The sequence below is a fragment of the Echeneis naucrates genome, chromosome 17 (genome assembly GCF_900963305.1).
Source record: "Echeneis naucrates chromosome 17, fEcheNa1.1, whole genome shotgun sequence".
In the NCBI taxonomy this organism is placed as follows: domain Eukaryota; kingdom Metazoa; phylum Chordata; class Actinopteri; order Carangiformes; family Echeneidae; genus Echeneis; species Echeneis naucrates.
In genome coordinates, this window is record NC_042527.1 from 5,541,950 (window position 1) to 5,567,133 (window position 25,184).

Genomic DNA, 25,184 nt, shown 5'->3' on the forward strand with positions numbered 1-25,184 from the left:
AGTGATTGAAAACGTTTGATATCACATCAAAAACCTCTTCTGTCCGTGACCATGTGTTCGATGTGACATACGAAAACATTGTTTTTTTTTTCCTCCTATTACGTTACGCGCCTGATAAAGTATTTTTAAACTTCATAGCTGTTAGACAAATTAGTTGTAATACTTGTACCACTCACGTTGGTAAACTTGAGGCGAGTCAAGAAGATATATAGGCGTATATTTATGTGAAGAATTACTATGAAAAACAAAACTTTGCGTGCTCTTGCTGTAGATTTGGAGCCAAACTCATCACTGAATGATTCTGCGTTATTTAATTACATCAAATAATGCAAATATAGATATAATCAAGATTTGAGAGGAGAACATGGACCTGATGTTACAGGATTGCCTTTCATTGTGTTGGGTCACACTCCCAAACTTCTAGGTGCTCAATGTTATTGTTTGTTACTCTTTAACATCCCATTACTAACCACAGTGTTTCTTGTGCTGAACCTCAGTAATTGTGTTCTGGACTGTAACTGGGTGGGCTTTTGCTATAAAGAGTAAAGCGTTCGTTTATTTAATGACGTGAAATTGGGCTTCTTTGACATCAGTGTCTCCCCTCTTTTTACAGCTGTTTACATAAAAGTTGAGAAGAATTGGTCAGCAACTATTTAGTTTTCATCTCGGAGTCTTTTAAAATTGTGCCCGTCTCCCTGTGTGGAGTGGGCAAGATGGCAGATCCCATTATGGACCTCTTTGAGGACACACCCTTGTTTAACCTTGATGCCCTTCCGGAAGATTCCTTCTCTCAGAGTTCCACTGACCCTGTGGAGGAGGCCCTCAAGCTGGCATTGGGCCAGGTGGACCCACCGGCCGAGCCGGAGTCTACTCCTGAACTCACAGTCAGCACAGGCCTCTGTGTTCCTGTAGCAGCCCCCGCCATCCCTGACCCTTCCCCTGTTCAAGTCCCCACACAGCAGCCAATGCCAGTGGCAACTGCTCAGACTGTTTCCATAGCTGCAGCTCCCACCATGACCCAGACGCCTGCTCCTGCCTCCGTTGATAATGTACCTCAGATCCAGGCCCAGGCTACAATACCCATCGTCAGCCAAACCAGCGGGTCCTCAAGTAGCACTGTCCTGCTGAGCTCACCTCTGACTGTTTCCAGCTCCGTGGCCACCACCACAGCCACGACACCGCAGCTCACGCAGATAACTCACCAGCTCACTCCCCAGCAGTTAGCTGCGATCACACAGCAGGCCGGTGGAAAAATTGTCATTCTTAAAGGACCACAGGGTCAAGCCCAGGTGCTGCAGACTGTTTCAGGAGCCACTGGTCAGACCAGTGGAAAGGTTATTCGTGTGTTGTCTGGCACGCCTCTCAAACCTGGAATGTCCATACTGCAAGGAGGGACAGTCTTAAATCAGGCAAGTCATGGCCAAGCTCAAGTTAAGGTGGGTGCAGGGGTACAGAGACTGCTGCAGTCTCCTAATGGGCCAGTGAAACAAGTGCTGCTCACTTCCATGCCCCAGCAGGTACAGCAGACGCCAGGCCAACCGGTTCAGGTGCAGATCCCAGCCCAAGCACAAATTGCTCAAGGCCAGACTCAAGTTCAAGTCCAGCCCCAGACCCAGGCTGCCCAGATTCAAGTCCAACCACAAGGGCAGACAGCTCAGATCCAAGTTCAGGCTCAAGGCCAGGTGCAGCTCCAGCCAGCCATGCAGGCCCAAACACAGGTAAGCAGCATGTCTACTGGGTTTATGGTTCGTTGTCAGGGTTGTGGCTATGTTTCACATTCTGTATAGTTAGGTCAGTCCTTTTATGATTTTAAACCAGCCCCATTTTCACGATTTGTTTCTAGGGTGGTGAAGCAAAACGGATCACTCTGGTTCTTCAGCAGCCTTCCCAGGCAGGCTCTGCCACGCCAACAGGTCAGGCTGTCACAGCCCAGCAGCAGGTCACACAGGTTCAGCAGGTTCAAACAGCCCAAGGGGGGCAACAACAGCAGTCCCAAGCCCCAGCTAGACTAGTGCTGGGTCAGCTCCCTGGAGGTAAACTGGTGCTCCAGGGAAGCCAACTAGCTGCCCTGACGCAGGCTCGGGCTGCTGGTCAAGCTGGAGGGCAGCCCAAAGTCCTCACAATTCAACTTCAGGTACAGCAGCAGCCCAACCAACAAGGAGGAGTTAAGGTGAGCAATGAGTGGTGAAGAGTTTGAAAGCTTCCAAAATGTGTTAATCCTGTCATATATAGTACATGAAATCAAGGTTTTAAATATTCCCTGATTGTCAGTTCTAAAAAAAAAAAAAACAAAAAAAAAAACCCTGTTCTGAATTGTGACATGTTGTTCTTGAAAAAGGGGCTTTTATATTAAACAGTGTTGTCACATTTGCCGTGTTGGTAATATTCTACATCACAATAAATTTAAAAAATTACCAAACCAGTTAATAATTGATGTACATCTTAGCTGTACTTTCGTTTGATCTAACCCTAACCCATCTTATTTATATGGAAAGGAAGCTGATGGGGGGGGACTCTGGCCAAAGTGCCCTTCCTCCACTCTGAACCCCACAGTACAGAATCCATCCATGACCACAGACAACTGCTATGATTCATCTGACTTTTTGGTTTTGGTAATATATGTGTTTAATTATTTCCAGAAGAGAAAGTGATTTGTCTCCCTTCTTATCCACATAGTACCAGCTGGTTTCAGGAGGAGGAAATGCTGGCAGCCCACAAGTTTTGCAGATCTCACAGGGCCAAGGAGGACATAGAGTTGCAGTGCCACTCAAAATGCTTCTTCAGCCACAGGTAGAATTAAAATTAGACCTTTTCCTATTTTCTGCACACTGGGAGTGTGTCACACGTTTTCTATAATTTGGGAAAATGTTTTCATAAAACCCTCTTTTTCTCAGACCAGTGCAGCATCCTCGGGTGGCGGCACAGTCTCTGTTGTGAAGGTCATCAATACGTCTCCTGCAGGGCCCTCCACTACTACCACCACTACTCCGTCCCAGGCCATCCGTATCACAAAGGCCCCTGGTGAGCCTGCCTCTGTTCGACGAGTAGAGATCCTCTGTAAGCAAGAGAAGGCCAACCGCATTGTGGCTGAAGCTATAGCTCGGGCCAAAGCACGGGGTGAGAAGAACCTGCCAAGAGTTTTGAACCAGGATGAGCTTCCGGCAACCCAGACCTCACCTGAAATAGGGGGGACTATAACTGTGGTGTCTTCTGCCAAGAAAAAGACTAGTGGAGGAGGCAGTAAGAAGAAAAGTCCTGTCTCAGGGGGAACAACGGCCAAAACTGCAGGCTCAGCTGACAAAAAGAGCAAAGTTAAGACACCTGGGGGAACAGCTGGGTTGGCTGGAGGAACAGTTATACCTGGAACTGGGAACAAGAGCAAAAGCAAGACTAAGACAAAGTAAGTGATGTGTATGTGATGAGTGGGAGATGGAGGGCATCTTTATCAAATCTGACTGTATCTTTGGAAATGTAACCTTATGAAAACAATTTTTATCTCTTTCTTTTCGGCACCTGCAGCACTATTACTCTAGTGGGGGCAAAGAAAAGAAAAAGAAATGCATCCTCGGACCACTCTGATGGGGAGTTGAGCCCTGCCTCACCTGCTGCATTGGAGGATGACATGATTATGGTACGCACACCTACATGGGCAAATGCCAACCATTTCCCTTAAATAATTAACTGTTGTAAACATGACAGCAAGTAGAGCATAGTGACTGCATCTGTTGTAATAATTGAAATATCACACTAAAGAAGTACTCCTACAGGGCTATTGAGGTGCACACCCATTATCTTCAAGTGAGGTCCCAAAACTTTGATTTGGGTTAGGTTTTAAAATTGAAACACAAATTTTGCAGTTGCCAGTGTGAGAGTATAAGTCAATAGTTAGGTTAAGTCTCTGACATCAGCTGCACATTAGAATGTCTCTACAGGCAACATAGTGTCACAAGCGAGGCAGGTGAAATGTATTATGACATACAATTACATGTATGTTTGACACTCCTCATGTCAAAACACACAAAAATGTGCTGTACACAGTGGAAGTGTAACACTTAATCATGAATGTGATATTGTTAATGTCCATGGCCCTGTGAGTTTCCAATAAAATAAAATATGAGCCTATCAAGTCTATTGCTGTTTAACCCAAGTTAAAAAAAATGTTTATGTATTTTTTTTTTTTTTGCGGGGGGGACCAGAAGAGGCGCTCCAATCGTGTGGTGAAGAGGAAGAAGTACACAGAAGACCTGGATATCAAGATAACGGATGACGAGGATGAGCAGGAGGATGTAGATGTTACTACAACAGCAGCGGCTGTTGCCTCTATCAGTGGTGGGACAGCAGCACAGCTAAAACAGGAAATGGAGCTGGATGGCGATGGACTGCCCAGCATGCAGTTCTTTGTGGTGAGCTAGGATTGTTGTCACAATGTTATTTTTTTTCTCAAGAGTTAGTTAAGGAAGAGTACTTGAAATGTGTTGGCTATTATCTGGTAAAGGTTGCTGCATCTTTGTTATATTTGCATCTTATTGCTGTCTTTCTCTTTATTTTTACAGGAAAATCCAAGTGAAGAAGATGCTGCAATCGTAGACAAAGTTCTGTCTATGAGATTAACTAAAAAAGAAGTATGTTTAATGCATGATTAAATTGTGTTACATAACACTTCACTGGTCGTTTACATATTTAGTAAATCATATTGTCAAACCCGCTCTTGTCTTGAAGATTTCCACCGGCCAGTACACCAATGTTGAGGAATTCTTTGTGAAATACAAGAATTAGTAAGTTTCTGTATCTCACTGAATCATTTAAGAAATGGCTCTAAACATTTTTTTTTTTATATTTCTTGAGTAGACATTTAAATGAGTACAACCTGGTTCTCCTCTTCTCAGTTCATACTTACACTGTGAATGGGCCAGTTTACAGCAGTTGGAAAAGGATAAGAGGATCCATCAAAAGATCAAGAGGTTCAAGACCAAACATGCACAAATGAGGCACATCTTCCAGGAGGTGAGAAGGTCATTTGCTGAAACCGCTTAAAATTTTGTAAAACTGCTTGACCTATAAATCTGCACATATGGACAGGTGGCAAATTAGGAAGGTCATTAGTTAACAGTTGTAGAAACATGGAAAATGCTGATGGTTCAGGGTGTCACTGATTGGTCATTGAAGATGATGATAATAGAACTTGTGTCCTACCTTGAAAGTCATCAGCTGACACTGTTTCATTCACATGTTGGACATCATTCTCCTTCATGTCTTTGTCTTTGAGTCCTGGGTTTTAGTTACACACTGTGGGTCAACACCTTATTAACATGTGGTTCAATTCAGGATGAAGAGCCTTTTAACCCAGACTATGTGGAGGTGGACAGGATCCTAGATGTATCCCACAGTGTGGACAAAGATAATGGCGAGGTGAGAGAAGATAATTTCACCTTTATATTTGGACAAAAGAAATTTGTTGTTTTGTTCTTTCATTCTTTTGTATGTAGCAGAACATTTTTTTCTTTCAGAAATTTCTTTTTTTTTTTTTTTTTAAAGAAGTAAAACATTTGCAGTATTTAAATATTTGCTTTTGCTGTTTTCCCCATAGCCTGTTATCTATTACTTGGTGAAGTGGTGCTCGCTACCCTATGAAGATGCCACTTGGGAGCTGAAGGAGGATGTGGATGAGGGCAAAGTTGAAGAATTCAGCAAAATCCAAAACCGTCAACCTCGCCTGAAAAGAACGGTGAGTAGTCCAGTAAAAGATGTTTCAGTGGGTTTAGGTGGCTGAAGACACAAAAAACAGTAGAAAAACAATAGAATGAGTTTAGGTGAAATGTATTGATGTATACAAACACATGCATGTCTAAAACTACTTGGGTCAAAGCCACAAAGAGTGCTGCACACAGTGGAAGTGCAACATGTGTTCATGAATATAAACTCATGGCCATTCAGGTGTCCAGTTGTTGCTTGAACATTGAAATAAAATGAAATATGACCTTATCAAGCATGTTATGGTTTAAATTAATTTAAACTTGCACTTTTTTGGACGTCCAGTGGGGCAGAAGTGTTGGCCAAAGAGCCCCCAGCTGGGGAGGTCAGAGAATATTCATTGATTACATTACAACCATTCCTTATTTACTCTTGGTACTCTCATAAACTCAAACGCCTGAGATGCAATGTCCATTCACTCAGTGAACTTGTATTCATATTGTGCCAAACCTTTCTTATGAAATACATTATCTCATGGCTACATAAGAGATAAACCAATCTCAACACACCATTAGCACCACACATTAGACAGAAATACTGGTTTTGCCCAGCATGAGTCAAGAGGCATCGAGTGGCGCAACACAAAGAGGTTGAGAAAGGTTCAACTTTATGCAACATTGACCTGAATGGACCAACTGCTTTCCAACTTTCAACTTGAACTGTGGATTCAAAATGTTAATAATGATAAGTTTGACTCACAAACTCATGTGGGGTAACTGACAAAGGTGCTTTTTTTTTGTTTGGTTGGTTGGTTCTGTTCTTTTCATCCACTTCCCTGCTTTCTTCAGGCACGACCTCAAGCAGGCTCATGGAAGAAGCTGGAGGAGACAAGGGAGTATAAGAATGGCAACACACTTAGAGAATACCAGCTAGAAGGAGTCAATTGGCTGCTCTTCAACTGGTACAATAGGTATTCATCACATCCAGCCACTTGTTTAAAGCCACAATTAAACTGGAGTTTTTGGATGGGCTATGGTACTTTAATTGAAATAGTAGGAATAGAAACTTTAGAATCAAGACAACATAAATAGACAATGTTTCATTCGTACTTTGTTGAAAACTCATCCATTTAGAAAAACATTTTTCTCCCTGAGGCCTCAATTTTAACATTCCCTTTAACTTATCTCTTAGGCAGAACTGTATCCTGGCAGATGAGATGGGTCTGGGGAAGACCATCCAGTCCATTGCACTGCTGTCAGAAGTGTATTCTGCTGGGGTCCAAGGCCCCTTCCTTGTCATTGCTCCTCTTTCCACCATCACCAACTGGGAGAGAGAATTCTCCACGTGGACCCACATGAATGCCATTGTGTACCATGGCAGCCTGGCCAGCCGACAAATGATCCAGCAGTATGAGATGTACTGCAAGGATGACAAGGTGGGTTTTTGATGACAGTTATTGTCATTTAACTTGACTGATTTGAAACCTGTCTGATGAAAATGTATTTTCTGTCAACAGGAGCATTTGATCCCAGGTGCATATAAGTTTGATGCTCTCATTACAACCTTTGAGATGGTTTTGTCTGACTGCCCTGAGCTGAGGGAGATATCCTGGCGTTGTGTTATCATTGATGAGGCTCATCGCCTCAAAAATCGTAACTGCAAGCTGTTGGACAGCTTAAAGATGTTGGATCTGGTGAGTTGATCACAGAAAACATTGCTGTAATCGCTGGTCATACATGCAGAGAATAACGGGATCGCTACTGCTCAACGGTCTTATGATTAAATGTGGTTCTTCAGTGAGACATTGAAATTTAAAATGTCATTAACATTCACTTGAGAGATTTTTAAGACTCAATTTTAACCTTTCCTGTTTTGTTTTCCTTCCTCTTTCTTCATATTTCCCCTTCATTCTTCCCGTTTTTTTACTTCAATGCTTCCTCTCCCAGGAACACAAAGTGTTGCTGACTGGCACACCTCTCCAGAACACTGTTGAGGAACTTTTCAGTCTCCTTCATTTCCTGGAACCTGCTCAGTTTCCCTCTGAGACAGAATTTCTCAGAGACTTTGGAGACCTCAAAACAGAGGAACAGGTATTTATTCTATAATGTTACCAAATCCATCCCCCATTATATTTAATGTTTACCTGAAAATGTTCAGCTGTCAGTGAGCCAATGCTTTGTTTTGGTCCTTTAGGTTCAAAAGCTGCAGGCAATCTTGAAACCCATGATGTTAAGAAGACTAAAGGAAGATGTGGAGAAGAACTTAGCACCCAAACAGGAGACCATCATCGAGGTTAGCTTGAATAGTTTCTCAGCTCCACAATTTCTCTTTTCCGTCTTTCAAACAAGGAATGACAATCAAGTATTGTTTGGATTAGTTAAGCTTGTGAATGTTTGACACGTGGGACTGAATAAGATCCAAATACTGAAAACCTTTTAGAAAGGATTCTTCACGACATGCTGTCATTTGTGCCACTGATTCCTTCCTAACCCACTCTTAATTTTTCAGGGGCCACAGCAGTACAAGTTGAAGCCTTGAAGTATACAAAAAGTAAAAAGTAACCACATGTGAAATGTGAACTGCTCAGGATGAGCCTTTCAGAGTTTCATATAGATTTAGGAGGCAAACATTCAGTATTAGCGTTAAAGACTTAATGCTATCCAACTACATGAGCAGACAGTGGTGACAAGCAGCTTTGCCAGCCAACATCATTATTCCTCCTGTGCATGATCATGTTTTTATTCAGAGCATGCATGGAGAGGAGCGCTAGTCACAGACCAGTTGTGTAGTGGAGAGTAAGAGTGCAGAAAGGAGGACTTGATGAATGAAAGCACTGCTCGCTGCTCTGATATTAAATACAATTTTCCCCAAAAATCTTTGGTGGTCAGTGCCTACAGCCTGCAATTAATAAATCAATACATGATAATCACAATAACATCTAAATTGCTGGTGAAATGCAAACTTTAACTATCTTCTTTTAGGTTGAGTTGACGGACATTCAGAAGAAGTACTACCGAGCCATCCTGGAACGGAACTTCAGTTTTCTCAGTTTAGGGGCAAATAGTAACAGCAATGTCCCCAACCTGCTCAACACTATGATGGAGCTACGCAAGTGCTGCAACCATCCCTACCTCATCAACGGTATAGCATCTGATTATTAACTCAGTATCTGTTGGATATCTTGAGCTTAAGTAGATATCCTTGTTGATGTTGGCTGTTATTAACAACAGCAGATCACAAGTTACATAACTTTTTGTATTAACAGCTCTCCATTTTTTTCCTTATCTGCTCATTTCTAATAATAACAACAAGATTGTTTCACACTGCCCATAAAATCATTTGTCAGCCAGTTCCTGGTATTATCAACATTCTAGTTGGCTGATAAAAACCGCACCGCAGATGGTGCCATTATTCTTTTTACTATGTTGTTTTTAAAAGTCTTAGTACAATGTAGGTGTCACTGTGCAGAGTGAGTTAATGTTAAATCAGAGGTGGAATGTTTCCCTAAACTGCCTATACACAATAAGTAGCGTAATCTGCACTAGCTGCAGGCTTGGAAGCTGCTGCGAGATCAGTTGCAATGTGCATAATTTTGATTGACTTAATTTACTTGAATCACAAAGCTACAAGGTCCACATTGGATTCATGTCAAAATTCAAATGGCAACATAAAATATCACTGGACTGACTGCCACTCATTTTACAACAACAAGGAGCCATTGTTTCCTACAAAGTGATTACTGTAGTGAGCATATGTTGAAAGCTCAATCCCAACTTCCTATAGTATTTATCTATTATTATTTATTTAGTATTGTAATATTTTTTCTTTTTTTTTTTTCCCCTTTCTTTTGTTGGGGGGGCGTGAGGGTGTCATAAGACCTAGAAAGTTTTAGTAGAAGTTTTGTATCACATTTTACACAATCTTTATGTTGCCATTGCTCATTTAGGAATAATGTATCATTTGTCATGCAACTTGTGTTTGATCCTGTAGGTGGATGAATCTAACGAGTAAATATGCATTACAATACTTTTTTTTTTTTTTTTTTGTTTTTGTGTTTTTTCCCCCCAGGCGCGGAGGAGAAGATCGTAGCAGAATTGCGGGAGGTGTATGACCCCCTGGCCCCCGACTTCCATTTGCAGGCCCTGATTCGTTCGGCCGGCAAGCTGGTGCTACTGGACAAGCTGCTGCCTCGTCTCAAGGCAGGCGGCCACAAAGTGCTCATCTTCTCCCAGATGGTGCGCTGTTTAGACATTCTGGAGGACTACCTCATTAACAAGAGGTATGAGTGTCAAAGTGGTCTTCATTTAATGCATATTTTTAAATTTGCCACCGGGGAAGTGCATGAGATTAATTAAGTATACAGACTGGCATTATTTGATATGATTAATGTGAATGGTTTTGTTTTTTGTTTTTTTTTTTTTTGTTTGTTTGTTTTGTTCCCCCTCCCAAATCAGATACCTTTATGAGCGAATTGATGGCAGAGTACGTGGGAACTTAAGACAGGCTGCCATTGATCGCTTTAGCAAGCCTGACTCTGACCGCTTTGTCTTCCTGCTGTGTACCCGTGCTGGCGGCCTGGGTATTAACCTCACTGCTGCTGACACCTGTGTGATTTTTGACTCTGACTGGAACCCTCAAAATGACCTGCAGGTACAAGACTGTGCTGTATTGTGTGGTGTTAGTGAAACTGGCAGGACAAGAAACAATGTGTACGTTTAGAAACGTGCAAAGCTTTTGTTTGACTCTTTTCTGGCCCTTATTTTTTTCTTCTGTGTCAAGGCCCAAGCAAGGTGTCATCGTATTGGCCAGTCTAAAGCGGTTAAGGTCTACCGTCTAATTACCAGGAACTCCTATGAGAGGGAGATGCTGGATAAAGCAAGTCTGAAGCTTGGGCTGGACCGTGCTGTCCTGCAGAGCATGAGTGGTAACAAAGACAGCAATGTCAATGGGGTAAGAAAAATACTTAACATGACTGGGGTCTATCCCAATACTTACATTCGCTGTGTTGAACATGCAAGTCTGCATTCATGGGTGTGCAGCTCCCCTATCAGAAAAATACTAATTTATACTTAATGTGCACCTTTAATAATAAATCTGTACCACAATTCGCCAAACCAGCTGTTTCACACAGGTCTGGTTGTTTATTTTTGACAGTTAATAGAGACAAAGGAGCTTTTTAGCAGTTATGGCAGAACTTCTTATGGGCTATTTTCTCACATTGTTAGTTTGTGTTTATGATAGACGCCAACCCAAGTAATATAATGCTTTGTTTGTTCAAGCATTTCATCGATGTGCCTCTAGATTTAATGACTTAAGTAATTGTATTCCTCGCCTCCCAAATGTCTATATTGTCTTTACTTATTTGTTTTCAGACCTTGATTGTGCTATGAGCTGTATTTATATTTATGTGTGCATGATGGGACATTGGTCCCATTGACCACTTCATTAAACCTCAAAACAATTGTGGTCTTAATGGGCGGTGTGGAATTTTTTAGAAATACCTTGTACAAGTAGTTTAGAACCCTGCCGTAAATGCCCTTTCATGTCATCTTCAATAGATCCAGCAATTCTCCAAGAAAGAAATAGAGGACCTCCTGAGGAAAGGAGCATATGCAGCCATCATGGATGAGAATGATGAAGGCAGTCGCTTTTGTGAAGAGGACATTGACCAGATCCTTCAGCGAAGGGCTACCACCATCACCATTGAGAGTGAGGGAAAGGGCTCCACCTTCTCCAAGGCCAGTTTTGTAGCCTCTGAGAACCGTAACGACATTGCCCTCGATGACCCTGAATTCTGGCAGAAGTGGGCCAAGAAAGCAGACATAGACATGGACACGATTAATCGGAAGGTAAAATGATGTATATATTTATTGTGTGTTGATCATCTTAAAATATTAAAATATTGATTGAAGTCATTTACTAAAAGTTACTTATTCCTTCCACAGAACACCCTCGTGATTGACACTCCCAGAGTACGCAAGCAGACTCGCCAGTATTCCAGTTTACGAGGCGAAGGTGGAGACCTGTCTGACATGGACAGCGATGATGAGTATCCACCTGCCAATTCCAGACAGTCTCGTTCCTCCCGGCGCTCTGATCGCCACAGTGGAGGTGGATATGGTCGTACAGACTGTTTCCGGGTGGAGAAACACCTGCTTGTCTATGGGTATGTAGACTTGTTTTCCAGCTTTTGCGTCCCTTATAAAAATGTAAAACAATTTGTCAATTTATACACTTGTCATATATATATATATATATATATATAAATAAAATTATTTATTTATTTATTTATTTTTTCAAAATATTTCTTTCTCTGTTAACTACAGATGGGGTCGTTGGAGGGACATCCTGTCTCACGCTAGATGCAAGCGTCGCTTGAGTGAACGCGATGTTGAGACCATTTGCCGTGTTATCTTGGTGTTTTGTCTGCTCCACTACCGGGGAGATGAGAATATCAAGAGTTTCATCTGGGAGCTCATCACACCACCCGAAAATGGGCGTGAACCCACAACACTACTCAACCACTCAGGTAAGAATAGTTAAAAATGAAACCTGCTTCATTTCTGATACTTAGATATTATACTGCAGACTTAGACTTGCACTGCAGACATTTCCTTATGTGATGAAATTTCGCTTTCCCCCCTAGGCCTGTCTATTCCTGTTCCCAGAGGCAGGAAGGGTAAGAGAGTTAAGGCCCAGAGCACGTTTGATGTTCAGAAGGTGGAGTGGATCCGCAAGTACAACCCTGACACCCTGCTGCTGGATGATAGCTACCGCAAACACTTGAAACACCAATGCAACAAGTCAGTGAAACTCAGTCACCTTTTGTCCATGTCTACCTATTCTCAGCCATGCTAAACATCTTCTTTTTCTCCTCAGAGTGTTGCTGAGGGTGCGTATGCTCTACTACCTGAAACAGGAGGTGATTGGTGAACATGCAGAAGCTGTCCTGAAAGGTGCTTACATCAGGTGTGTAGTACAGCCCTTTGTCCTTCAAGCTGAGTTCACACGCCAAGTTTAAAACAACACATCAAAATATGAATGCTTTTTCAGGGATGTTGATATTTGGATTCCTGAGATGGAACAGCAAGAGGTACCTACAGCATGGTGGGATGCTGAAGCTGACCGCTCACTACTTGCGGGTGTATACAAACATGGTGGGTTCTCTACTCAGAGGTTCATAACATTTTTGAGCTGTAGCATAAATGTGTCTGGTGGTGTTGCTTTAAATATGGAACATGTCTGCTTTTTTGTGTGTCAACCTCTACTGTGTCCCTCTTCCTAGGTTATGAAATGTACACCACCATGCGTGCTGATCCATGCCTCTGCTTCCTGGAAAGAGCTGGTCGCCCTGATGACAAGGCAATTGATGCTGAGCAGCACACTGGCGACACTGAGATGGGAGATGAGTGAGTAAAAACTATATATTTGCATTAATTTCATTTTCTAAATTAACTTGTTTTAAATGCTATAGTTGTGGGTGTTGAATTTAACTTCATGAAACATACAGACATTGTACAGAATTACTCTTTGACTTTGCAGCGCTGATTATGATAAGTACTCAGAGGACCCAGAATTCAAACCTGCAACAAGACACAAAGATCTTTTTGAGGAGGTATGAATCCCGATCTGTTATTTTGACTGAACATTTTGAAATTGAACAGTAGTAATGAAAGTGTATGTATATATATATGATGATAGATATGACATTGTTCTTCCAGCCTGACTCCATGAACGTCGACGATGAGATTTCTGTTGAAGACAAGGCAGGGCCAGTGATTACAGAAAGCTTATTGAGCCAGAGTAGTGGAGCTGACTGGCCCTCAAGCTCATTACTTACAGCACGATTGCGGCGCCTTATCACAGCCTTCCAACGTAGCTACAGACAGGAGCAGCTGAAGATTGAAGCAGAGGCGAAGGGTGATCGCAGGCGCAGGCGCTGCGAGCAGGCAAGCAAGCTGAAGGAGATTGCAAGACAGGAGCGCCAGCAGAGGTATGTTACTCAGGCTGATCATTTTCAAAGACTGCGCTTATTATGCATTTACCGGGGTCAACTTCACATCAGATAGTATCCAGTGAAGCTTTTTTGAATTATTAGCAGGAATGTCACGTTGCACTCAGATCAAATCCACCTAACCCCAGGTCCCTCTTTGTCCTTCTCCAGGTGGACACGTAGGGAAGAGTGTGACTTCTACCGTGTGGTATCAACCTTTGGCGTGGAAAAGATAAAAAAGGAACCAGGTGTTCTTGAGGGTGGAGAACCAGAGTTTGACTGGACCCGCTTCCGCACCTTTGCACGTCTGGATAAGAAAACTGATGAGAGCCTCAGTCGATACTTTCGCTCTTTTGTGGCCATGTGCCGGAGGGTCTGCCACCTCCGTCCAGGCCGTGCTGAAGGTAACAACTACATGATACATTGACAAGATATGGTCGTCAAATATTTAGTTATGATATAAGCACACTCTCTCACACCATGTAATTGAAGGTCTCCCAATATATTTGTATTACTGGAAACTACAACTTTTGACACCAATATCAGTCCGCATTATTTAGATTAAGAGGATTCAATGAATGGCAGTGTTTTGAAAGTCAAGCATGTTGAGATTATAAGAACTTAGTTTTCTGTGTCTGAATCTGTCTCTTTATCAGACCCATCAGAGCTTTCCCAGACTGTGGCCCCCATCACTGAGGAGCGTGCTTCCCGTACACTGTACCGTATTAGCCTTCTTCGCCGCCTCAGAGAACGAGTCCTGCCCCACCCTGCCTTGGAGGAGAGATTGCCTTTGGCCCCATCCAGCTCAGAGCTGCCCACTTGGTGGAATATACCAGACCATGATCGTCAGCTGATGCTGGCTGCTTCTCTGCATGGTGTCAGCCGCACAGAGCTCTCCATATTCCCAGACACACAGTTCACTTTCAGTCAGGCAAGGGATGAGTTCATCCAGAACCAGCAGGCTCCACCCCCTCCACCTCCACCCCAAGTACTGCCCATAATGCCCCTCATCCACTCCAAGACACAGCAGGACCTACTAGGAGTAAAAATGGATGGAGCTGATGATGACACTCGGTTGCTTAGCACTGAAATAAGTACCGACCTGCAGAGCATGCCATTGAGTCACCATGAGGGAAAAGTGCAAGGGCAGGACTGGAGCTTCAAGAGGAGCAGGGGCAGGGGAGGAAGGAAGGGAGAGGGAGGGTCTGATTCAGATTCTGATTCAGATTCAGGCTCATCATCCTCAGAGCGATCAGGGAGCAGTGATGACAGCGGAGAGAGTGAGGAAGAGGGAGAAAGAAGTAAGTTGGTGGAAAAAATGATAAATGATAAAAGAATATAATCAACCAATTTAATAATCTTTTTCTTTTTTTTTTTTCTTAGCAGGCATGAAGATGTGTGACGTGGATGAAGAAAATAGTTTACTCTCCATGACTCCATCTCAGGATGGTCTTCCACCCCCTGACCCTCTCAGGGTTGACTGGCCGAAGGTAATTTGAGTTTGAACTAGTTGCAAAGCTTTCTGTTGTGGGACTAAAAGGACATCTTTTATTTTCTTGTCATGAATGACTTTATTCATGGGACTCTTCCTTTGCCAAAGGACCGTGTGTTAATCAACCGCCTGGACAGTTTGTGTATGTTGGTGCTGAGTGGTCAGTGGCCCTCAGGGCGGCGGTACATTCCTGAGGCTCAGCTCAATCCAAGCTCAGAACTTGTGGGAGACGAGATGGCCTACACACGGGTGATCCGTAAACCTAACATGCCTGGTGGCCCAGGGGCAGAAGGAGAAGATGGAGAGTTCACCGTCAAACTCCTTAAGGTGAGAATATACTATAAGATGAGACAGGCAAGCGACAATGTTCAAAACCCTTCACTGTTGCATTTGTTGACCATTAAATCACATTACTTGCGCATATCTGAGAGCTGGCTTTCGTCCTTTTTAATAATAATTAAAAAAAAAATCAATAACAAACACAAGGTGTAGCTGTGATGTCTAGTTCTAAATTGGAGACCTGTCTTTCTGTGACCCTCCAAGGAGGAGGGGCTGAAGCTGACCTTCTCTAAGCAGGCCTTGATGCCCAATGGTTCAGGGGGAGAGAGCAGCCGCAAGAAGCGCAAGGACCAAGAGGTACATGTAGGAAGAGTTACATGTGTTTCTCTATAGTATGGGAGGAGTTGGATACAAAAACAAAACTGCTTTGGATTATGTCATATAAACTTGTTTAGATCATTTCTCTCTCTCTCTGTCTCTGTCCGTCCTAGTTGTTGGATCAAGATGGACTTGATCCACTGGAGCGTACTCCTCGACGCAGGGACCCACCTATTTGGCTGAAAGAGAATCCAGATTATGAGGTGGAGGGAGATATGCTGGAGGTAAACTCATGGCATGGAATGAGACCAAACTCATCAAGTCTCAGTTCATATTGCCTGGATTATGAAAAACCATAGAAGAACAAAATGTCAGTAACAAAACTCTGCCTTATTGCATAATTTCTTTCATTTCATTAGCTCCTTGTAAACAGAAGTAAAAGGAAGAGAAGGAGGAGGGCAGATAAAGCCCTAACAGGTAGTGAAAAGGTCAAACTCATTAACATGAGGACTGGAAAAAAGGTGAGACATGACTGATAAAATGTACACAATTCTTCTTAGCTTTGTGTAAATGGCTCCCAAAATTCAAACATGCAACTGTACATTCTTTGAAGGTTGGAGCAGCTTCCTGTCCGATGCTACAAGATCTGAGGGACTATCTGGAGGAGAACCCTGATAATGCTGTGGCACCTGAATGGTCTGAAACTGTCAGGAACTCTGTACGTAAAATCACTTTATACTGTGATCACTTGGAGAAGAAAGTTAACATGATACTTGTTTCACCTCTGATGCATTGATAAAAGGCTTTTTGTGGTGAAGTTTGGTTGAAATAGTGTATTTGGGATTTGCTGGAAGAGAATTTTTGGTACTGAAAGGTTCTTCTCCCTGACCCGTCAACATGGACTGTGTGTGGAACTGAAGCAACCAAATTGTCAGTGGATGTCAAACCACCTCTTTCTATTGTTTTTAATAATAATCTCTTCCACAGGGTTTCCTGCCAGAGACCCTCTTTGACCGACTGCTGACTGAGCACTCGGAAATTCCTAAGAAGAGCCGGCGTCGCCATCATCATCATCACCACCACCATCATCACCATCACCACACTCCAGAGCCTGTTCCTGAAGACCCCAACCTGCATGTCGTAGAAGAGGAGACTCTGGTCTCAGATGGCGCCTACATGATGGATGAGGAGGACCTCGAGACCACCCACCACTTCCTCACTAGTCCGGACTTTGATGTTAAAATAGAGGGGGGTGACAGCCTTTCCCAAGGTGACTATGATAGTTCAGATCAAGAAGCACTATTGGACGATGTCATCATAGCACAGAAGGACTCTGACTCCTCATCAAGCTCAGAGGACTGACTGAGCCCCACTGCTCAAACACATCTGACTTAGTCCCCTTCGCAACAATGAATCATGCTATTCCTCATGTTTTATTTTTACCATGTTATGTATCGAATTATGGATGAATGTGTTTTTGTTGCTACTTTTAGTCATTTATTTTATATAGGATTATTTTTTTCCGTGAAAGGAGCAGGTTTGCACCCAGTTTTCGTTTAATCACTGAGAATTGTCTAATTTTTCCACTTACCCTCTTTCAATAACATCTGGCAAAATGGCTAAAAGCTGAGCTTTCTTATTTCCCCAATTCATCACTCTCCTCATCTTCCTCAAAGCATATAAATTCCCATCACATTCCCAGCCGTGACCAAAAGGGGGCCCCTGCTGTACAGATATACTTTTCTTATCTAAGAACCTCAATGCTGGTCCTCTAGTGCGACATGAAACTGGACATGTGTACTGAACAGAACCTGGATCCAGATACCACAATCCCCCCCATCTCATCTGGTCATATCCTCTGTGTCCAGGCAAATCTGTGAACTCAAAGGGGATCCAGTGTGTGGATGTACTGTTATAGTTTTCACTCTGTGGGAGGGTGGGGGTCAAATCGGGGGAAGGGTGGGGGAAGTGGCGTATTAGTTACTGAAGCAGTACTAGGAGGATGGCTGTAATGTACAATGTAGAGCTGGTCAGTTGTGTACAATGGTTCAAATATGACAGCAATGAGTTACTATTCTTGTTTTATGAACTGACTGTATCTGTGATATGAATAACAGCAATCTAAAGTGAAAGCAAGTTTGTGTGTGATTTGTGTTATTGTGACTTCTCCAAACAAGCAATAAGGAGGTTTACTGTTTACACAGAAGTCAGTTATGTCCATTTCTGAACTGTTTCATTAACAATACTCATTACATCTGATGATCGCACAGACTGTTGTCAATATGCACAATACGTGAGACCTATGGTGTCTTTACCAAGCACTGTTTATTTGATAACGTATACATTATTCTTGTACTTAATAGTTCAAGAATAGTAATACATGCAGTTATTTCAACTAAAGGAGAACACACATCTTGGCACATACAGCTACTGCTTCAAAGTGTACATCATCACTTTTTTTCTGATAGTACACAGTGAGACCCCATTGTTTTTTGTTTTATATATATATTTTAAAAATAAGATGCAAGTACAGCAATTAATATCCTACAGCCTTAGAATAAGTTTGGAATTGCACTTGATCCAATAAAAGGAGAAAACCTGTAATTTTGTAACTCCTCCATAAAAACATTGGAAGAGCTGACTTTGACAGCTTTTCACTTTAAAATGGAGAGTCACGAGGCAGTGCAGAAAGTCCTAAAAAGTGGCTAGTCCTTGAGGACTTTGTCATTATTATGCCATCCTACTATAATGTTGATCCATACTCAGGGGTTAACCTCCTCAACTACTGCAGCTTGTTGACATCCAGGAAAGAACCAGCTTATCATTGGCTAAGTGACCTGGCTCTTGATTTTATCAGTTATTGTGAACCATTGAGTTCCCAAAGTGAACTCGCGCATTCGTTTGATGAGGGATGCAGGAGGCGCCCAAATCAATTTCATATATTTTATTTGAACAACTAACAGTAAAATATACTAGAAAAGAGAAAGGGCTCGTTTTCAGAGCTCTGGGCCAGACTATGTTTCCCTGACCAGCAGACAACTCCGGCATCAGTTCACGAAGTCTGATGCTCTGTCTTTCCCTGGTCCAGCTTATGTTATGGTTACACAGAGGAAATGAGGTTTGTGGGTGTAGTCTTCTTCGGAGTGCACACTTCCTCTTCGTATTATCTGGCTCCATTCCCGCGATCAGCCCCCAGCGGCTGTTGTAGGTCCCTGTTTTCTGTGCAAGAAAAAGGAGAAGAGACACAAACCACAAACTCCACAACCCCAGTGTGTCTCCTTCATTCACTAATAAAAAGACCATGATTATAAAATACTGTATATAGATATTTCATAAAAAGTGTTTTTCAATCATGGCTATATGTTATCCTTATTATATTGTGCAGTAACTACTTCATTTGTTTGGGTGTCACTCTTTACTCTATCATAAGTAGGCAGTTAAATCCAAACAGCATAATAAAAGTTTAAAAACATGTAAGAGGTATGAACTCAGATATTAAAACAATACGTGATTCATTAGGTTAAAACAGCCTGATTATCAATGATACAAAAGTGTGTAAGTAGCCTCAGGTCAGACATCCCAACAGGACTCCCTTATTTAATGCTGAAGAAATATAATATTAACATGGTTCTGCAAACACAAGACAACAAAGAAGCAGCAGGTAAAACATACCTGCTGCTTCATGATCACTTAAGGCATTTCATAAAACTGAGCCCATGGAGCTAGTGTGTTTAAATTAAAGCTGTAACCCTAAATTATACATAGCAAAACTGACAGTTTTGTATATTTGTATCATTTCGTTAACTTTTACGTGTTGTTTCATTAGCGTTTAAAACACTATATATATATATATATATATATATCTTTACAAACATCTTCAAACGACAATGAAAGCAAATGCACTATACACAGCACACATTTAATTTGTTGTTTTAATTAAATTAGAAAAAATGGAGTAGCTTTTCCATTCAGGTCTGAGAAAAAGCCCGTGTTATTGTTTTTCTTAGCAGGTTACGCAAAAAAGTTACATGGTGGCTCCTTGTACGCTACGCCTACGTTTTAAACGATCACGGCGCATTTTCCGACACACCTTGAATCCGGCACCACGCCTGGTGGTCGGTTAGTGGGTGGTGCTAACTACTGTCCCCGGCACTAGCACCACTACAGCATATGACCGAGCATCATGTCGGGCCTGCAGTGAACATTGCGCCCCGGTGGCAGTTCAGACGTAACATTTCAGCAAAAGTGTGATTATTTGGCTCTCAGTGGCTCCGAGTCCCCTCCTTGTTGCAGGTCTCCATCGCGTTTCAAGGCTAAATCGATTAGCATCATCTCTTCGACCTTAACGTTATGCTAAGCGACGTTGATTAGCTGGCTAGCTGCTAGCAGTTTTAGTTAATGTTAAGAAATATCAGTTTCAGCAAATTGTAAAGTGTGAGATAAATTTAGTTCAGCGTTAATCTTATCAAAATGGACCTTAATTTTTACTCTGACCTGTCGGATGGTTGTGCCCAGAATGTTGATCCTGAATTTTTGGACAGCCAGGCTTACGGTGGATACTCTGAGGAAAACAAGGTAAACTGTTGACTCGTGTTTCATTGTGGGAAAGATGAATGTGTGCGTTAGAGTTGGATGCTAACAGCCCGTTTCAGTTTCCAGAAGGAAGCGACAGCTACCTGACCATCAGTGGAGCGGGACATCCTTTTCTGTCCGCTGAGGTGAGAGACTTAAATAAAGTAGCACGTAGGAGTATAACATGTCTTTACATGTTTCAGTGCTTTAAGGACTGACCCAGTGTTTTTCCTCTTTCTCCACACACAGCAGACATTCCATACTCCCAGTCTTGGAGATGAAGTTTTTGAGATCCCCCCCATCTCCCTTGATCCAGACCCAGCCCTGGGCATCAGTGATGCTGTGTCCCACTTTGAATTGACCGATGGGCCAGATGGCACTGGGGGGCCATCAGGCTCCCGGAGCCTTGTTAGCAACCTGGTGGTGGAGGCTAATGACCCATCCTTTGCTTCCACCTTTGTGAACTCTGCCTCCCAAGGCTTGGAGCAGCTGAACCTTGGGGCAATGGGCCAGGCCGGTGGTGGGGCCCTGCTGAGCTCCTCTGCATTGGTAAGTGCTCTGCCTGTCGGTCGCCTGAATACTATTGTCAGTTGTTCATGATTGCAGCACAGAAACCATTTGGGTTTGTTTTGCTTGGTTTGCAGGAACTTGGGAACACTAGTGGTTCACATTTCAGCAGTTCCTCCCCTATGACCATTGATGTTCAGCTAGGTGACATTGGTCACGGTCTTTTAGGAAGCAGTCAGCTTTCTACAATTAACCAATCAGAACTGGCACTTGGTCTTGGGAGTGAAAACATTGGACATCATTCAGGAACACCTGAGCAGCCGCTGTCAGCAACACCATCTCCAGTTGGTTCACTGCAGGATGAGGACATGGATGACTTCAAGGTGAGGTGTTATATCTGTGGTGGCCAGCATTGTCTGTTTACATTCTTTACAGCCAGTCTTGTATAATTGTATTCTGGATTCAATGAGTTTTTTAGACCCTGGAACTAATATGTTTTTATATGCCTTTTTCTCTCCCATTTTTTTGTCTTTACTCAGAGGAGTGTGCTGGTAGACTCACCGATGTCGCTCTCCTCTGTTGTCTCGCACATGTCCTCCCACCCAGCTCCAGCTTCTTCTGTCTCCCCAGCAACAGGCAGAAGGGTTGGTGGGAAGCCTGCCACTATGGCTTCAGTGAGTGGGGCCATGGGTGCGAAAAAAGAACGGAAGAAGAAAGACCCCAATGAACCACAAAAGCCTGTCTCAGCCTATGCCTTGTTCTTCAGAGACACACAGGCAGCTATTAAGGGCCAGAACCCTAATGCCTCTTTTGGAGAAGTGTCAAAGATTGTGGCCTCCATGTGGGACAGCCTGGCTGAGGAACAGAAACAGGTAGACATGCTTACATATGTTGGCATGTATGTTGCCATACTGCATCATAGGTTTCTGCTATACTTTTAAAAATCCATGGTAGGAACTCCTGTTCCTGGTTTTCACCAATGCTCAAAACTTCCTGTTATTGTACCGTTTGGTCCCACACACAGTTGTTCTTCACAATTAAAGTGCAACCAATATACATTCCATGTACCATAACATAAAGACTTTTTGCACATTGGTGCTTATTTTGTCTCCTCAAGGTTTACAAGAGGAAGACAGAAGCAGCTAAAAAGGAATATTTGAAAGCACTGGCAGCTTACAAAGCCAAGCAACTCTCACAGGTAACAGCATGTGGTCCTCTAAAGAAACAGTTGGAGGATTTTCATTCAACTTGATTTTCTAACATCTTTAATGTCTGTATTTCAGCCTCCCACTGAGGAAATGGAGATTTCCCCTTCACCACCACCATCAGCCACTAACCCGACTCATAATGCTGCCACCTCTGCTGCTCAACAAACAATCCGCACAACTAACAACCTAGAGGAGAACACCATCACCAATATTTGTGCCTCCAACATTATTTTGGATGTCCCAGAGATGACCACACGTTCCAGAACAGGGGCGAATAAAGCATCCGTTCCAGTAACAGTAGCTCCACCAGCCCAGACCATCACCAAGATCATCATTCCAAAGCACATGCTGCAGGCAGGGGGCCAAGTGGTGACAGTGTTGCCCGGGGGCGTCCGCACCTTGCAGCCTACACTGGTGGTGTCGGGTGCCTCTCGTCAGCCACCTCCACTGCAGCAGATGCAGAATGCCCCTCTGCCACCACGGCTTCAGCAAATGGCGCCGGCACCCCCACCACTGCAAGCCAAACCGCGTGAGGGAAGCACCACAACAGGTCTCCCTGTATCTGTCACGGCGACACCTCCGCCTCCGCTCCAGATAAAAATAGTTCCTGCCTCCTTGCAAGGCAAAGAGACACTGCCAATTATTGTCCCCAACACAGCAGCTGGATCATCGACTGGCACTCCTGCACAGCCTGCATCTGTTGTGTCAGTGCAGCTGGTGAACTCTGCTGATGTGTCAGGAAGTCCGGATGATGACGACGTTGCAGAGGTGCTGCCCTCAGAAGAGGTCAGAAGAGTTTATTTTTCTAATGTCACAGTAAAAGATTACTTTCAGAAATGGAGAGTATTATCAGCTCAAAATTGGGCAATGTTTCCAAAATAGTCTTATCCTGCATTTTATGCTTGAGATGCTCAATTTTATCCCTCCTGTTTAATATTAGAGTAGACTCTATAAATGTCAAACTTTGTTTTATTACAGCAGAGGAGATGTAATTGAGATTCTTAACTTAATATAAAGAAGACCCACATTTATTACTTTGTCAGTGAAAATTTTGCTCATGTTTTTGTGATTTACTAGATAATTTCCTCATTACGCTGATAAGAAACTAAATCCAGGCAGCATCAGATATCCTTCAAAATGTTATCTTGAAGACAGAAGAATATCTCTGAGAACTCAGTACTGTAAAATCTATTCAGTGGGAAGAAGAGGCATGAATTCCAACTTGATGAATTGAGATTTGAGACTCACTGTGGGCGCAAAAGCTCTTTCCTGCATATTTCATCAGTTTGGTTGCAGAATGGAAAATGGAAAGCCACGTTTTAATGTGCTGTGGTAGGGAAAATTCACTGTTGACTTAACAGCAAATGAATGCAGCTCGGGGAGTTTCATGGAGGGGAAGGAGGACACTTCCCAGAATTAAAACTACAGCTTTCAAACATGCCTTTGCTAAATGCCGAGTTGAAGATGGTGGACTGTGAAATCAATTAATTTGTGCCTTATGCATGAACTTAGACTCTTTGCAAAAAAATCTTTCATCAATGAAAAGATATTTCTTTTAAGTCTCTGGGCTGCTTTTGTGTTGTCATTGAAGGCTGGGTGGAAAACGATGCAAACTACTATGACAGCCGTTGATCACCCCGCATAACAACAGTAACAATGCTCTTCAAAATCTTTACTCTTTTCCTCAGGAAGAGATGGAGGTGAATGGGTCTGCTGATGCTACAGCTAGGAAGAGTGTGTGTGTGAGGGCTGGTTGTAACAACCCAGCAGTAGAAAGTGAGGACTGGGACAAAGAGTACTGCAGCAACGAATGCGTCGCCAATCACTGCAGGTGTGTACAAGTTTGAAACTTGTGTTGGTGTGATGTTGGCAGCACACATTTGACAACTCTTTTTGTGTGTTTTTCAGAGATGTTTTCAAGGCATGGTGCTCCATCAAGAATCAGACCATGGGAACAGTGAAGTAGAGAGCAGCTATGACTATTTATATCAACAGAAAGTTTGATTTTCATCAAAAGCCAGTGTTACAAATGACAGATGCATTTCAGTGCATTGCACTGCAGGTAACCAAGTGTCATAATTTCTCTCTTTTCTGTACATACTTTCGGTGTAACAGTTGTTCTCAAGGTAATGGTGCTGTATTGGTAAAATTATTCTTAAGTACAACTAATTCTAATTGCAGACATGGCTCCATTGTGGGTGTTTATGTAGTGTTATCTCTGAGTATGTATACAGATTTTAGTCAGGCCTCAAGGGACTTCATGGCAGCTAGAGAAACGAAACAATCAGCAAAAATGAAGTATTGAAGATATTCAAGAGAATGACTTATTTTAAGCCCACACAGGTCCATGGATATTTATTAACTGTAAATTGTAACTTCTTTTGGAAAGAGGTTCAAATGGGTAAAACTGGCACCATCTTATGGGATCAAACCAGCCACAATGCCTGTTAGTATGTTCAAGTATTCAGTGGGCATTGGCACATTATTACATTTGTACTGAACTGACTTGAGTCAGGCCACACCTGTCTTCATGGTCAGCCTTCATTTTCATCTCAGCTATACACCCTTAAAGTTTAGTGGCAGTTGTGATCTATCGTTTTGACAGAGATCTGATCAGAGACGTAAACACCAGCCAGTTTTTTTCTTAACCCCTCATGCGCTGCCATTTTACAGTTGCTGTTTTAATTATACAATGCTTACTAATTGGTTCCATATTTATGCTCTGATATTTTTGATGTTAAATCATTAAGTGAAAGAAATTAGAAAAATAATAGAATTGACTGAAAAATGCCTTTGTTTGACAAGAGAACAGTTTATATTACTGTATACCTTGTTTTTGTACTGAGAATATTGGCCAGTTTGGGCTTAATGCTGTCTTCATTTTTGTAAAACACAATTTACAGCGTTGTTAGTTGTTAATACATTCAGGTTTTCTTAATAAATGAGAAAAGGATTCAATCTAGTGACTTCTGTTTTTGTCATGACCCTTAAAGAAAAATGATAACCAGTGAAAACAAATTAGTGCTAAATTCATAAGCATGCACTCACACTCTGATTCATGGGTGTGTTGAGGAGTTCAGCACTTGGGAGCAGAAAAAAAAAAAAAAAAAGCGTACTTTGATGT

At 42.5% G+C, this 25,184-nt stretch overlaps 2 protein-coding genes across 5 annotated transcripts; both read left to right on the plus strand.

Annotated features, from left to right (window-relative positions):
- Window positions 1–713: 713 nt before the first annotated feature.
- chd8 (chromodomain helicase DNA binding protein 8) lies at window positions 714–17,135 on the plus strand. 3 transcript variants are annotated; one of them, XM_029524568.1, is made up of 38 exons: window positions 714–1,745; window positions 1,844–2,170; window positions 2,677–2,790; window positions 2,895–3,400; window positions 3,520–3,631; window positions 4,197–4,403; window positions 4,554–4,622; window positions 4,720–4,775; window positions 4,887–5,004; window positions 5,326–5,409; window positions 5,588–5,725; window positions 6,540–6,661; window positions 6,883–7,126; window positions 7,208–7,384; window positions 7,638–7,781; window positions 7,885–7,983; window positions 8,673–8,832; window positions 9,760–9,970; window positions 10,146–10,341; window positions 10,471–10,641; window positions 11,250–11,540; window positions 11,637–11,857; window positions 12,018–12,220; window positions 12,338–12,494; window positions 12,571–12,660; window positions 12,745–12,848; window positions 12,977–13,100; window positions 13,234–13,306; window positions 13,413–13,684; window positions 13,856–14,088; window positions 14,341–14,985; window positions 15,068–15,174; window positions 15,285–15,503; window positions 15,720–15,812; window positions 15,947–16,057; window positions 16,193–16,294; window positions 16,387–16,491; window positions 16,761–17,135. In XM_029524568.1, exons 1-38 carry the CDS (start codon window positions 714–716, stop codon window positions 17,133–17,135), a joined length of 7,812 nt encoding a protein of 2,603 aa, XP_029380428.1. The 3 variants fall into 3 exon arrangements, with proteins under 3 accessions (XP_029380428.1, XP_029380429.1, XP_029380430.1); XM_029524569.1 differs by having other exon boundaries at window positions 714–1,718; XM_029524570.1 differs by having other exon boundaries at window positions 714–1,718; window positions 15,071–15,174.
- Window positions 17,136–19,916: 2,781 nt separating this feature from the next.
- On the plus strand, window positions 19,917–25,018 carry tox4a (TOX high mobility group box family member 4 a). 2 transcript variants are annotated; one of them, XM_029525048.1, is made up of 9 exons: window positions 19,917–20,348; window positions 20,426–20,491; window positions 20,595–20,894; window positions 20,990–21,235; window positions 21,392–21,724; window positions 21,970–22,050; window positions 22,136–22,846; window positions 23,749–23,891; window positions 23,969–25,018. In XM_029525048.1, the coding sequence occupies exons 1-9, from the start codon at window positions 20,244–20,246 to the stop codon at window positions 24,024–24,026; spliced, it is 2,043 nt and encodes a 680-aa protein (XP_029380908.1). In that variant the 5' UTR covers window positions 19,917–20,243; the 3' UTR covers window positions 24,027–25,018. The 2 variants fall into 2 exon arrangements, with proteins under 2 accessions (XP_029380908.1, XP_029380909.1); XM_029525049.1 differs by having other exon boundaries at window positions 20,598–20,894.
- The last annotated feature ends 166 nt before the right edge of the window (window positions 25,019–25,184 follow it).